Source organism: Gossypium arboreum, chromosome 10 (genome assembly GCF_025698485.1).
Source record: "Gossypium arboreum isolate Shixiya-1 chromosome 10, ASM2569848v2, whole genome shotgun sequence".
Lineage (NCBI taxonomy): Eukaryota > Viridiplantae > Streptophyta > Magnoliopsida > Malvales > Malvaceae > Gossypium > Gossypium arboreum.
Window position 1 is genome coordinate 123457473 of NC_069079.1, and position 14908 is coordinate 123472380.

Consider the following 14908-nt stretch of genomic DNA (forward strand, 5'->3'; position numbering starts at 1 on the left):
ATTTAGTGTCCATATTGCTACTTAAATCAAAGCTTGATCAACTATATTTACTACTAATAACATATATAAATTTGATCCGACCTTACCTCACTCATGAATATATGTGTATTCAAGCTTTAATTATGAATCAAAGAATCCAAAAAGGAACAAGTAAAACTTAAGCTGCCACAGATAACTTTATGTTTCATGTACCTAATTTCTTCAAAAGAGTTAGGCTTGAGTCCCTTTCTTTAGTGTGTATGTGTACATATAAAATTCGAAAGTGTGTATATATACAATTAAACGTATATATTCTGGGTTTGGTTCATGTATATATATCCAAGAAACCAAGAGAAAAACACAGCAAAATATCGAGTGAAACAGTAGATTTTCTAGGAAATATGAGTCATTCACCTCTAAAATCTCCTCTACATAATCAACAAACAACTGAACTTCACCAGCATTCGATTCCGAATGTAGTTCATGTTCCAAAGATACATGAGCCCGTGGTGGCATATCCGGATCCATACTATCTACAACAAGTAAGTACCTTGACAACAAACAACTTGGTTGCATCGAACCCTCCACAAGGCTATCGGCAATCCCCGATTGCTACACCTGCGGAGGCATATCCGGACCCGAACTATCCGCAACCCCAGGCAGTTTCACCCGTGATGGCATATCCGGATCCGCATTATCTACAACAATTAAGTACCTTGGCAGCAAACAACTTGGCTGAAGAAGTACCTCCAGTTCCATCGAATCCTCCACAAGGCTACCCGCAACGCACAGCTGCTTCATTGAACGTAAAGCCGGCGCCAGTGTCGTCATCGGGTGGTTGTTGTATCATCTTATGAAAACCATGGCTGATCTCTTAATCTCATCAAGTTTGATGTCAACTTTTTATGATTCCTTCGCATCAAGTTCTCATTTAAGTTTTATCCTTGTTTCTTATGAAGTAAAATTCATAAACTCTACTTGAAGTTTGTTTTGTATTACGATTGGATCAAATTGAGGAGACATGAATTTAGTGGAACTATGAATTATTGCTCTTTACTTTTCATCACCGATTTTCAATTTAACCATCTAGAATAAGAAAATCTTTGTTCAATTTTCTCAACAACTAAATTAAAATGAAGAATTAAAATAAATTCTAAACGAGATAAATAAAAAAGAGATTAGAGACCACTCAATAAAAAAATATTTAAGGATTTCTTTTTTAGCATTTTAAGAGTTTCATTTATTTCTAAAAAAACTAAAAGAAATGAGAAGGTTAATTTCACTAATTTTTTTTTCACGAGGTACAATTCAAAATTTCTAATTATTTATTTTTACGGATTTAAACATGATGGAAATTAATCACATCAGTAAGAATATATGCCGAAACGACTCTTGATTGGATTTCAACTATTGGTAAAGCAATTATACTTCCTTCACCTAATTGAAAACTTGATTTAACAGCTCTTCTTAAAAGGCGTGAATACAAATGCAAAACATACTTAGCCTTTCCTCCCATTGCTTGGGAGCTTGTGGTTTTATATGTTTTATTTCACTCCCCAACCGTAGTTCTTTTCACCTTTTTTTCATGGTATTACTTTATTATCGGTCACCTAAGAGTACTTAGCCTTATAAGGTGGTCTTTACTGATTTACACAATATTATTGTGCCCATACTACTCAGGTCAAAATGTAAGTTATAATGTTTTCGACTACCAAATTTTATTTGCATCAACAATAATTAAATAATTTTTTAAAAAAGAATCTAAAAAGTTGATAAACATAAATTCTAATATTAGGACAATAAATATGGGCCAAAATCACGGAATAAAACCAAAAATATATTTTAAAATCGAATCACACTATCTTTTAGCTGTTTTTTTTTTTCAATTCTGATAACATTTCTTGCAGTATTTAATGAATCATTAAAGTATTAAACTAAATAAACAGCCTGCATCCAGAATTCACATATTCCTCAAATATTAATCCTAAACTTGAACATGAAATTGAAATTCCAACGAGCAGCAGCATCATTCTCCTCCATTAAGGGTTAGGGTTCTTCCGAAAAATTATAATCCAAATAAATCACCATGTAAATATTAAATAGGGATATATGTTTGATATGAATATTTTTTAAAATTTTATCATAGAGTCATCGGACACAGATGACGTAAATGAAGACTACATGGTAGATGATGTTAGAGTAAGAACTCCTACAATCACCATCACCAGCAAAGTAATCAACAAGGGCTCAGCATCCTAAAGAGATGAGCATGATACAGCAGATTTACTTTAGCATAAAGCTCAGCCATGATTGTATGTTGTTTGCTGAATATATTCCTTTTTATCTAAATATTGAAAAATATATGTTATTTTCAATGGATTCAAATCATAGATTTAAATAGTAATTGATATTCTCTGCATTCCATCACAAGACCACACATTACATCTACACTCCATCTTCAAAGCATGTGGAATAAGATCCTTGATTGAAATCTTAAAATAATACCTTAATAAGTGATGTGTACAATAATAAAATATATTACACTTAAAAAAAATTAGGGTAAACTCTAAAAATAGTTACTTTTGTTTGTTTCAGATTACATTTTAGTCACTTATGTTTGAAATATTACGTTTTAGTCAAGCACGTTATTATTTTGTTACGAAGTGGTCACTTTATCGTTAATCTCCGTTACCTTTCTAACGGCGATCCTACGTGGCAGTCAAAATAGGTTTTAAATGTCAACTTAGATGTCCTATGTGACAATCCAAATTAAATTTATTTAATTAAAAACTTATTTTCATCTGAACAATTAGACATCCAAGTTGGTATTTAAAACCCATTTGAATTGTCACGTAGGACTGCCATAAGAGAGCAGAGTTTAACGATAAAGTGATCATTTCATAATAGAATGATAACATAAGTAACTAAAATATAATCTAAAATGATTATTTTTATAATTTATTTATGTTTATGAATACAAACTATATCTGAATCTTACTAAAAATTAGTAAACTGAAAATGAATACAAACTATATCTGAATCTTACTAAAAAATTAGTAAAATGAAAATGAAAAATTTCTTAGTTGTGGCATTGGGTTTCCATTTTTAGTGATGTTAGTGACATCTATCCATTTTTTGGGTGGTGTTAGTGACACCTAAAACTTTGATTGTTTTGTCTTTTTATTTTCATTTGGCACCTTCACTGTGCCCCCATTGCTACTTTCCAGCCTAAAAGATTAAACTTTGAAAAATTAAAGGATTATTTCATTAATAAGGTTAAAAAAGAAGCAACCTATTGAGAAAATTTGATGGGAGGTTTGAATATTTTACAGTCTTCAATCTCATAAGCTTTGTTCAAACCACAACCCTTAAAAAATTATTCACTTACATATATTCGAATCTATATTCTCAAATTATTTAGTTACAAGCATTTGAATCTATATTCTCTAACAATAATATTAATGCCAAAATTTGAAAACGTTATCGAAACGCACAACTGTTGGCGGAGGAAGTGTGAAATACAAGCTGGTGGGTTCTTTTATTCTATTTACTTTTTATAATCTGGTGCATCCTTTTACTTGCCCAATGACAGCTAAATTATTTCACTTTTAAAATTTTGATTTCTTGCTGAATAAATATCGAGAAACTAAGACACCAAACCAGACCAGGCCAGTTTCTGGGAGAAACAAGGGAGTCGTTGAGTTCCCAGTTTATGTAAAAATACCATGAATCAGCTTTCTCAAGGCTTGCCTTTAATGGGTGCTCATCAAGGGAACCAGGATGAAGATTACAGAGAGGGACGAACGACCCACGACAATTCCAACAAGAGCCAGCAGCAGCATCGACCTCCTCGAGAAAGTTATCAGAGCTCTGTTGATCTTCAACAACAGCATCGGCCTCCTCGGGAAACTTCTAAGAGTTCCGATCGTATTCAACAACAGCATCCACCTCCTCTAGATATTTATCAAAGTTCCGATCATCTTCAACAACAGCATCGGCCTCCTCGGGAAACTTATAAGAGCTCAGATCATATTCAACAACAGCATCCACCTCCTCGAGATATTTATCAAAGTTCCGATCATCTTCAACAACAGTATCAGCCTCGAGAAACTTATAAGAGCTCAAATCATATTCAACAAGAGCTTCGTCCTCCTCGAGAAAGTTATCAGAGTCCAAATCATATTAAACAACAGCATCAGCCTCGGGAAACTTCTAAGAGCTCAGATCATATTCAACAACAGCATCAGCCTCGGGAAACTTATAAGAGCTCAGATCATATTCAACAACAGCATCAGCCTCATCGGGAGAGTTGTCAGAGTTCCGATCATCTTCATCAACAACAGCGTCAGCCTCCTCGGGAAAGTTATCAGAGTTCCGATCATTTTCAACAACAGCAATATCAGCCTCGAGAAAGTTATCAGGAGTCGGGACATCTTCAACAACTGCATCGGCCTCCTCTGGAAAGTTATCAGAGTTCCAATCATGTTCAACAACAGCAACAGCTTTCGGAAAGTTATCATCAGAGTTTCAATCATCTTCAACAGCAGCAGCATGAGCCTCGGGAAAGTTATCAGAGCTCCGATCATCTTCCTCCTCGAGAAAGTTATCAAAATTCCGATCATCTTCAGCAACAGCAGGCTCCAGTTATCAAAGGATATGCAACAAAAGATGATTCTTATTCTTTGATTAACAAAGTTGCCTCTGATCATCAGTTGCCTTCAGTTGTCGATCTTTCAAAACATGTTCATCATCCTAGTGGTTATCAGAGTTCCCATTCTCCGACACCTCGGGTTAAGCCTCCTTCCACCCGTGACCCGAATTCCATTCTCATGAACCCTAAACCTCGTAGTCTGCTGTATCATGAAGAGTATGCAATGACCCAGGGAAATACAGCAGATGATTCAGCCGAAGCGGAGAACAAAAATGTTAAAGTAAAGAGAAGCCATACTAATAAACCACAGTCTTCATCATCATGTTGCCAGTGATACAACCATTATATTGTGTGAAAACACCATCCTACAGGTGAAGTAATGTGTAATAGGTATGTGTGTTCATTTATGTGTACAAGAAGTTTAAGATATGTAATATAAGTTATATGTAATTTTTTTTCGTTAAATTTGGTTAAATTTTACTATTTGTAAGTTGTGGATTTAATTTTTATAATTTAGTTTTGATTTTATTGTGAGTAACATGTGAAGCTAGCTAATAATCTTACGTAGCATTACATATGTGGTGATATGTTTGTCACATCGGACTTTAAAAATAACAGGACATGATGAATTTAGCAACCATAATTTCATCAAAATTGAAATTTAAAATTTAAAAATAAAAAATTAAAACAATCAAATTAAAATATAAAGATTAAATTCAGAACTTACTTAAAATAAAAAAACTAATAGTAAAATTTAAATAGTTTCTTTTGTTGATCCATATGCACGATTCGATGTACTTAATAATATAAAATTATATGAAATTAAAGTATAAAAATTAAATTATTAATTTAAAAATAGTAGAAGGATTAAAATTAAAATTTAACTTTATTTGAATAAGTGTGAAATATAAGCTTCTCAAGGGTCATTTAAAATATTTTTATTCTTTAATTTATTTCTTTACAACATGGTCACTTTATTCTTGGTTCTTCACATGAAGCAATGACATTAAATTATTTCATCTTCTTTTTACTTTAAAATTCTTATATTTCATGTTCAATCCACATTAAAGAAACTAAAGAGTAAAGACCAAACCAGATCAACAGGCCTGTGAGAGAAAAAAACAGGGGAGTTTGCCTTCAATGGATGCTCATCAATGGAATCAAGTTGAAGATTACAGCGAGGGACGAACATCGACGATTCGAACAAGCAGCGATAATGCCAACGAAAGCCGGCAGCATCGGCCGCTTCCTGTTCCAAACGCCGATCATCTTCAACGACAACAGCAGCAGGCTCCGGCTATGGTCGCATCTTCAGAAGGGTATCCGTCGAAAGATGATGATTCTGAGAGTGATGGGAGTTTCGAGTCTTCCCGGAAATCCGAACAGGATTGTGTTTCAAATGATCAGAGAATTTTCGAGCCTAAACCACAGCAGCCGACTCACGTGGAAGAAAAGTGCTACCAATCTAAGCAATCGTTACCATCGGTTGCGGCTCGGTCTCCTCCGAAAGAGGGTGAACGGAGTTCTCCGAGTTTTAACCAGCCCCAACAATGGCAAACTTCAGATAGGGTTAATCCTCCTACAAGACATCCTAGTGGTTCTACTTCTCAGAGTTCCCATTCTGCAATACCTATGAAAGCACATTCAAACACAGGGTATACACGTTTACCTTCGGTTGAGGCTCCTTCGGCACGTGTTCCTCCGAAGGTCGACCCGATTCCGATGAGCTATAATCCTCGTCCGCCGCATCCGGACGAGGAGGGAATGGCCTATCGTGGAGAAACAACGGTACCCGAAGATGAAATCACACCTGCAACTGCCGATTCTATCGAAGCGTCACCTAAAAATGTTGCTGTGAAAAGAAAAACACCACCACCACCATCATCTTCACCACCTTGTTGCTGCATCTCGTAGCGTCATAAGTCCAGTGTTGTCAAAGGCAATTTTACCTTGCTTCCCCAAGTAAAAGGGCAATTTGTGTGTGTTTGTGTATGTGTGTATAATAAGCTTAAAAGCTCCGTTACCAATTATATCAAAAATGAATTTATCACTCAAATAACGTCAATGGCAAAAACTATAACATCTCACACAATAAATACTCATAATCAGGGATTTAAATAGCGGTCCGCTATCGCTATAGCGGCTGTTATATAGCGGTAGCGGCATTGTCCGAAACCGTTATCGCTGAAATCGCTATTATTGTTTTACAATAAGTTATGTGAAAAATTCACGACCGCGATACTTGCAATGACCGCAATAGCATTCGTTATGTTCGCAACCGCGACAAACGAAACGCAATAAAAAATGCGGCCGCGACCGCAATTTAAATCTCTGCTCATAATAAACCATCGTGTGCAACCAAGAAAAGAAAAAAAAAAGGTTTACATAGCAAACTGAAAATAATTAAAATCAATTGGATCGAAATCGATATTATTCAAATTTGAATTTTGTAGATGAAAAAAAAAACAATTCAACCATTAAATTAGAAGAAAAACGTGCTTAGACGTTTTAAACACACGTTTTCTATTTTTTTATTAAGTAAAAATTACAAAAGAAATTTTAAGTTTTTGTAAATTAAGAAAAAAAGAATATCATAACTTATCTATATATTATATAAAATCAACTTGTAAGAAACCTTTAGGAGTATAAAAATTAATAGGGTATTTTAGGTAGAATAAAAATTAATAGGGATAATTTAAGCATTAAAACTTAATAACAGCAATTTAGGTATTTTGTAAAAAAATTAATTAATTTGTTTATAAATTTTAAAATCTTATTATTAGTTATTTTTATTTAATATAAATAAGGGTATTTTAGAAGTATAAAAATTAATAGGGATATTTTAGGTAGAATAAAAAGCAATAGGAATAATTTAGGCATTAGAACATAATAAGCGCTATTTTATTTTATAAACAAAGTTAATTTATTTATTTATAAATTTTAAAATTTATTGGTAGTTATTTTATTTAATATATATATATATATATATATCTATATTTGTCTATCTATATCTATATATAATATATTTTCACCTCCACTTTTGTAGATCTGTTCATGGGTTGGGTCATCCCGCTCAGCCCGAAGGTCAATCTCAAAAGTGAGAGGGTTTGAGTAAAAATATAAACTTGAAAAATGGGCTTAGGAAAAAAAAAGGCTCGTTTAGAAAACGGGTCAAATCTCAAATAACGCTTCTCGATCCTGGTTTGGCCCGAATATGAAAAAAAAAGAAACTTTTTTTTATTGTTTTGTTACTATTTTTTTTCACTATTTTGCTACCCTTTTACGATTATGTTATTACAATTTTATTATTATTGTTTGGATATTATATAACTCTTGTTTTATTTTTAATTTTGTTATATTTTAGAGGCATTTGTTTGTTAAGTTGCACTTATCTTAGTGTTATTTAAGTATACATATTATTTTTTTATTTTTAATTTGTTGAGAAATATTTATTTTAATATTTTTAGTATTTTTGATATATTATAATTTTTTAAAAATTTTTATATAAAAAATTAATACGGGCGGGCGATGCCCAAGTTTTAGAATTTTTATTCAGATCGGATTTGGGTAAATTTTAGGTCTATTTTTAGGTCGGGCCTAAGCCTAACAAACGGACCTAAAATTTTAGTCGAACCCAATCCAACCCATGAACACCTCTACGTAAAAAAAAATTAATAAAGTAAAAGTAGTATTTTGATCAACTCTATTAAAGAATATTTTGGGTGAAATTTTATATCTTTATGATATTTACTTGCAAATAGTCTATCAAACGTGCAATGATTATGCATATTATTTATTTTATCGAATAAACATACTAATTTATTAACGATACTGTTATAAGTATATTTTTAGCATATTGATAGTGAATATTTTAATACTAAAATACAATTAAAAATAATGTAATATTTCCAATACATTCATTAGAATAATAATTATTTCTAACTATTATATTAATACACAAAAAGTTTAATTTATGTAGAAAATACATTGAAGAATATAGAAAAGGAGGAAGCTGAACCCTATGTGTTGACCTAATGGTCAGGGTGTCCATCGCTCTAGAAGTGACCTGAGTTTAAGTCGCGTTAGTCGCGTTGCTATTAAAGCTTTGCTTTCTTTTTATAATTCACCAAAAAAAAAAAAGAAGAAACTAAAAAACCCTTTACACGAGAAGCTGATATGTATATCCATAAACCTTTCTTTTCATTATTTTCATGTTTCAAAATATTTAAGTTTTAATTTTTCCACAAATATTATTTACATTTTTTTCCTTTTCTAACTTTTTGTCACTTTTATTTTTATGCATTTAATTCTAACTTTAAATTGAATTTAAGTTTTATTGAATTTAAAATTAAAATTTTGATATATATATATATATATATATATATATATATATATATATATATATATATGCACTTTTATGATTTTCATTGTTGGTCATAATCAATCCTAAATAATTTAGTAATTAATCCTCCATTTATTTTTTCAATTTTTTTTAAGGTTACATTTTGTAGCATTTGATTTAAAAGTGGTTACATTTCAAGTGATTATAAGGTAAGGTTGGTAAGTTATAATTCCTCTCTCTCTCTTGTTTCTTTTTAAATTTATTTAGGGTATTATTTTTTTTTGTTAAAAGTAGATCTATTCATGAGTCAGGTTATTTGTCCAGACTTGAAGGTTCGCTGGAAATTTGGGAGGGTTTGAGCAAAAATATTAGGCTCAAAAAATGGGTTTGGACAAAAAAAAAGGGCCAGTTTAAAATATGGGTCGGGATCGAACTTGAACATTTAAGGCTCGAGCTCGGCCCGACCCATTTTAAGTTTATAATACTTTATATTATATTATTTTTATATATTATGTAATTTAGAACACATTAAAAAAATCAACATATACTAATTATATAATTCTACTCCAATATAAACATTAAAATAATGTTAAGATAATAACTATATAAAATTTTCAATAAATAAAAAACTGTATAAAATTATTAATATTTAAATTATTTTAATATTTAATAACTATTTCATGTCAATCCTTCAAACATACCCTTTGAAGCATTTTACACAACCTCAACAAAAAACAATCCAAAAATATGCCATAACACAACATTTAGTCAACACTAATCAACCAAGTCAATATGCCTAATTTGACAATAAAACTCTCCAATTCAACCTATTCAACTCAAGTTAACTTACCATGCCTATAAGCTATGTATTAATCTCATTTCCCCTCTATTATTTCATACTCAACATGTCATCTAATAAGCCAAACACATATATAGCTCAACATAATACTCCACGTTCATGTATAGACCCAAGTTTCCATTCATTCCAACATTTAAAGTGAACAAAACATACAAAATCTATGTCCATACCATATAACTTGACATAAAATGATAAAAAAAAAAAAACTATCGAATCAAAATTGAATTGTATGAGCTCCGAGGCGATTTGATCAATAGGTTTCACAGTCGTATGAACTATAGAAAAAGAAAACAAAAACAGAGTAAGCATTTTGAATGCTTAGTAAGTCATGGACATAAAACATTAACTTACCTCACTTTACACTTATACACAATAAATTACACAAATTGACAATTAGACCTAAACATAGTAAAATATTGGTTTAATTCTTGATCTATACAATAATTCATTTTAATTTATCAATTCCAAATACTTTGTAACATCCTATTATAAGCATATGACAAATTAATTTCAATTTTTGAATGTTTCCTATTTTTTTTTTCATTTTATTCAATTTATTCTCTAAAATTGAAATTATTATATTGTCCAAATTTGAGCCTCGATTTCGAAATTGATCTCAATTACATTCTTCGAAGACCCTCTATTGTCTATAATTACAGAAAATTAATATCAATTTCAAAATATTTTTCAAAGCTAACACTTTAGTCCTTATGTTCAAAACTAATAATTTTAACTTTACAAATTAGTCCTTTTTCATATCTAAGCCTAGAATCTAACCATTAAACACCAAATACTTCAAGAACTCATCAATGACAACTTTAAAAAACTTAAACAATTTACTACTCGAGTTAGTTAAATTGAGCTTCTACTATTTCAAAAATATAAAATTTACGAAAAACGGAATTTTAATTCATGCAAGGACGGAATAGCTTAAGACTTCATCAATGATTTTCTAGGTTTTCCTTAGCTCAAACTGTGTAAGAAAAAAAATGACAACTTTAAGTTGTTTTTTATATCTTAATTAGTTTTTTAATTAATCAAAATTAATTAACTTTAATAATTAACCTAAAAACTTAATTAACATGTGATAGTGGATTACAATCGACATCCACACCGTTTGACTGTCCAATTGTTCAGTTGGTCCTCCAATTAATTAAAAATCCATAATAAATATTTTTTTATCATTTTTATAATTTAGTCTTTATATCTTAATTAACTATTAGATTAACAAATTTAATAGACCAAACTTTAATTAGACTTTATACTAACCTTGTTCATATTATAATAATATTTACGGACTCACAAATTGAAAATAAAATTTCAAAACCACCGTTTTCGACACTACTGATTTTTGAGTTGTTACACAACGTTTATGATTTCATTCTTGAAACTCAAATTTAAAGCTTAAGATTTATTACACCATAATAGTCTTACAATTTTCTATTTATTTTTTAATAATATTCTTTCTATCTAAAAGATTATTCCAGCTAGGAAAGTTAGAATTCCACATTTAATAGGAAGAAATTTAAATTAATTTAATGAAAAAAATCACTCATATATTCCTTCTTTTATTTACTCACAAGATAAGAATATATAAGAAATAATTGTATAATAACATGTTATTGATTAAACCCCAAGATAAAGTAAAATTCTTTTCTTCTCTTGTTTTATTTATTTATTTTTTACTCTTTAAAATTATTAATAAAACTTGACTCCCACAATATTTCATGTACAAAATAATAACCTAATTAAAATTAGGAAAAGTTAAAGCATTGAAAATTAAAATATATAATCTCATATTTACTTTATTCTTTATTAAAATTTTCTACTATCTTATTTTTCCTTTCAATATTCCTTATATAATCATTTTCCTATGAAGGAGAACACGCTGTTCATCTAAATGGTTAAACCATATAAGTACTTTTTTTTTCTAATTTTTCGAGACTAATAATCAAATGAAGAATCATTTATCCTTTACTATTTGTAAGTTACAAAAAAAGGCATAACTTAGAAGTAAGGAAAAGTTAAAGCATCTCAGGTTTACTATTACTTACCATTCTCACAAGCATTTTATGATTCTCATAAATTCCAACAATATAAATACTTGATTTATAAGCTTAGTTTCCATCAACCCATTTCGTTGTTATTTAACACACAAACTAGCAACCAAACAAACAAAAACACAAAGATGAGCCTTCAACACTTTAGCCATCAACATCCACTGGTGTTCATTGAAAGCCATGGCCACGAAATTGAAAAGGTGAACTGCTCAGGATGTGGGGAGTCAGTGTCAGGTTCCAGCTTTGGTTGTGTGGAGTGTGGGTTTTATCTACACAAGCAGTGTGCTGAGGCACCTGCTGAGATGAATCACCCTTTCCATCCCAACCACAACCTTAATCTTCTTACAAGGAATCCATACAAGACCAGTACAGGCACCTGCGATTTCTGCAGAAAACCCTGTGAGAATTTTGTTTATCATTGTTCTTGCAATTTAGACTTTCATATCAAATGTGCATTATTTTCTCATAGCATTGCTGAGAAAAGAAATGCAGAGTTTCAAGACATTCCCCGTATAGATCCATCGATCAATACAGAAAATGTTACTGAAGAACTCAAAAAAGCTGAATGTTTTGCTTGTTGGAAGCCACTATTAGATTCTGTATACCTTTCTCCTAATTGTGGCTTTTACCTGCATGCAAAATGTGTTGATCTACCAGCAGAAATCAATCACCTCTTCCACCAAGAACATCCTCTCTTTTTACAATTTAACAGTCAAAGACTCTCTTGCAAGATTTGTAAAAAACCCCAACGTCCGGGATTTGTTTATTGTTGCTCACCTTGCAAATTTGTCCTTCATATCCAATGTGCCACAGTACCTACCAAAATCAATCAGCCTTTCCATCGCGAACATCCTGTTCTTCTTCAAAATGTCAATGAATGTCTTCCTTGCCAACTATGCCAAGAAACCACCAACCTTAATGATGTCGTGTATTTTTGTTCAATTTGCAAGTTTATCCTCCATAGTAGGTGTGTGTCATCACCACCGATTATAGAAGATAAACTTCATCATGAACATCCATTTACCCTATTTTCAAGACAAGTCTCATTTTGTGATGCTTGTGGCACTTTAGGGAATTATGTTCCTTATATTTGTTCCACATGCGGTATTTTTGTCCATAAAAAATGCATTTCAATGCCACGCGTCATCAAATTCTTTCGGCACCGGCACCGCATTTTCCACACATATTTCATTGAACAACGTGAACTTGAATTTTGGAAATGTAGAGTTTGCTTGGAGAGGGTGAACACAAAGCATGGGAGTTACTTCTGTTCTAAATGCAATTACATAGTCCATGTAAAGTGTGCAACAGAAAACAGTCGTTGGTATTATGAGGTTGACTCCACAGAAACAGAAGCGACGGACTCAGATGAACTTGCCGATTTGAGAGAAGTTGTGGCAGACACTTGGATTAAACATTCATGGCATCACCATAACTTAACACTGAGTGGAGATATCAAGAATTTTAAACAATGCGACGGTTGCCTTCTACCCATCGATACTTCTTATTATTGTTGTTCACAATGTGATTTCTTCCTCCACAAAGCTTGTGCTGAATTACCTGTGAAGAAGCATATTTGGTTTCACTTTTGCCAAAGGCTTCATAAACTTACTTCTGGTCGCATTTTTGAATGTGGTGTTTGCAACTATTTAACAAATGGCTTTGCCTATTCCTGTGATGAATGCAGAATAAGTTATTGTTTGCGATGTTCTTCGGTTTCTGATTTGGCTAGATATCAAGGACATGAACATCTTCTCCACCCCTTTCTTTTCAACTATGAAAAGTTGTGTAATGCTTGTGGTGAGTTTGTTGGGTTTGCATATGCCGCAATGAGATGCAAGCCTTGCAATTTTAATTTGCACCGAACCTGTCTTACATTGCCTATTACAGCTCAACATAGTTTTGATGTACATCCTTTCACACTCACTTATCACGTTGATGATGAAAATTATTCAGAAAGTCATTATTGTGATATTTGTGAAAGAGAAAGGAACCCCAAACATTGGTTTTATTATTGTTCAGCTTGTAACACTTCAGCTCATCCTAAATGTGTTCTTCAAGAATATCCATTCATCAAGCCTGGAAGCATCTACACAAAAGAAGATCATCCACATCCTCTCACTTTTGTCAAAAAGGTTGAGTTTTATCCAGAATGTCATAGATGTGGTAAACACTGCCTTGATCTGTCCCTTCAATGTAAGACAGTTGGATGTAGCTATATTATTCATTGGGAGTGTAGAAAAAACATATCATATATGTGATAAGCACTGCCTTGATCTTTTCAATACAAGGCGAAATGTTTGAATTTAATTTATGATATTTCTTTCACATATTTGAAGATTGTAGGCTTCTTTGTTTTCTCATTTTAATTAATTGATTTACAATTTCTGATTTTGGTCTTCCAATTCTATATATTTTGGGAAATTAAGAAAACTACTTACAAAACCAACTCATTAGACTATGTATTGTTCGAACTGGACAATGAGTATCGAATGTAGATATGGATATGCTCTTACCAAAGAGACAATCAATTTTTATAGACTTACATATGTGCAAATATGTGTCAAAACAAAAATATCAAATACTAATATTTTTAAAAAATAAATAAATGAACAATCCAAAGAATGTAAAACAAGCAAATGTCAAACCTATGGCTCTAATAGACATTATGTTATTCTACAACTATGAAAATAATCATAAATTAAAAGACAAAATTCATTCGAAGAGAGCCATAATTGATAATAAGAGATTATACTAAAATTAAATATAAACAAATTTTAAGGAAAATCATTCACATTGGGTTCAGAAAAGAATTTCATAGGAGAAATTAAAATTCATAACTGTTTTACCTTTAAACTCATATTTAATTCATTAACAAATAAATATAATAAGAAATATAAATGTAATGAAAAGTAGTACTTTCTCTGTTTCAATTAAAAAAACAAGTGTTGGCTGGCATGCTTATTAGATATCAATCAATGGTTAATGAGAAATAGATAGGCAAAAGCAAAATTATG

General features: G+C 31.3%; 2 protein-coding genes across 2 annotated transcripts; both read left to right on the plus strand.

Annotated features, from left to right (window-relative positions):
• Window positions 1-3704: 3704 nt before the first annotated feature.
• LOC108481731 (uncharacterized) lies at window positions 3705-4964 on the plus strand. Its single transcript, XM_017784821.1, has one exon. It carries the CDS (start codon window positions 3705-3707, stop codon window positions 4962-4964), a length of 1260 nt encoding a protein of 419 aa, XP_017640310.1.
• A 6995-nt stretch (window positions 4965-11959) lies between these two features.
• On the plus strand, window positions 11960-14223 carry LOC128282417 (uncharacterized). The gene has a single exon (XM_053020619.1). It carries the CDS (start codon window positions 12020-12022, stop codon window positions 14150-14152), a length of 2133 nt encoding a protein of 710 aa, XP_052876579.1. The 5' UTR covers window positions 11960-12019; the 3' UTR covers window positions 14153-14223.
• The last annotated feature ends 685 nt before the right edge of the window (window positions 14224-14908 follow it).

Bases quoted from the DNA above. Each gene is read 5' to 3' on its own strand.
- LOC108481731 (XM_017784821.1), top strand. From the start codon at position 3,705: ATGAATCAGCTTTCTCAAGGCTTGCCTTTAATGGGTGCTCATCAAGGG.
- LOC128282417 (XM_053020619.1), top strand. From the start codon at position 12,020: ATGAGCCTTCAACACTTTAGCCATCAACATCCACTGGTGTTCATTGAA.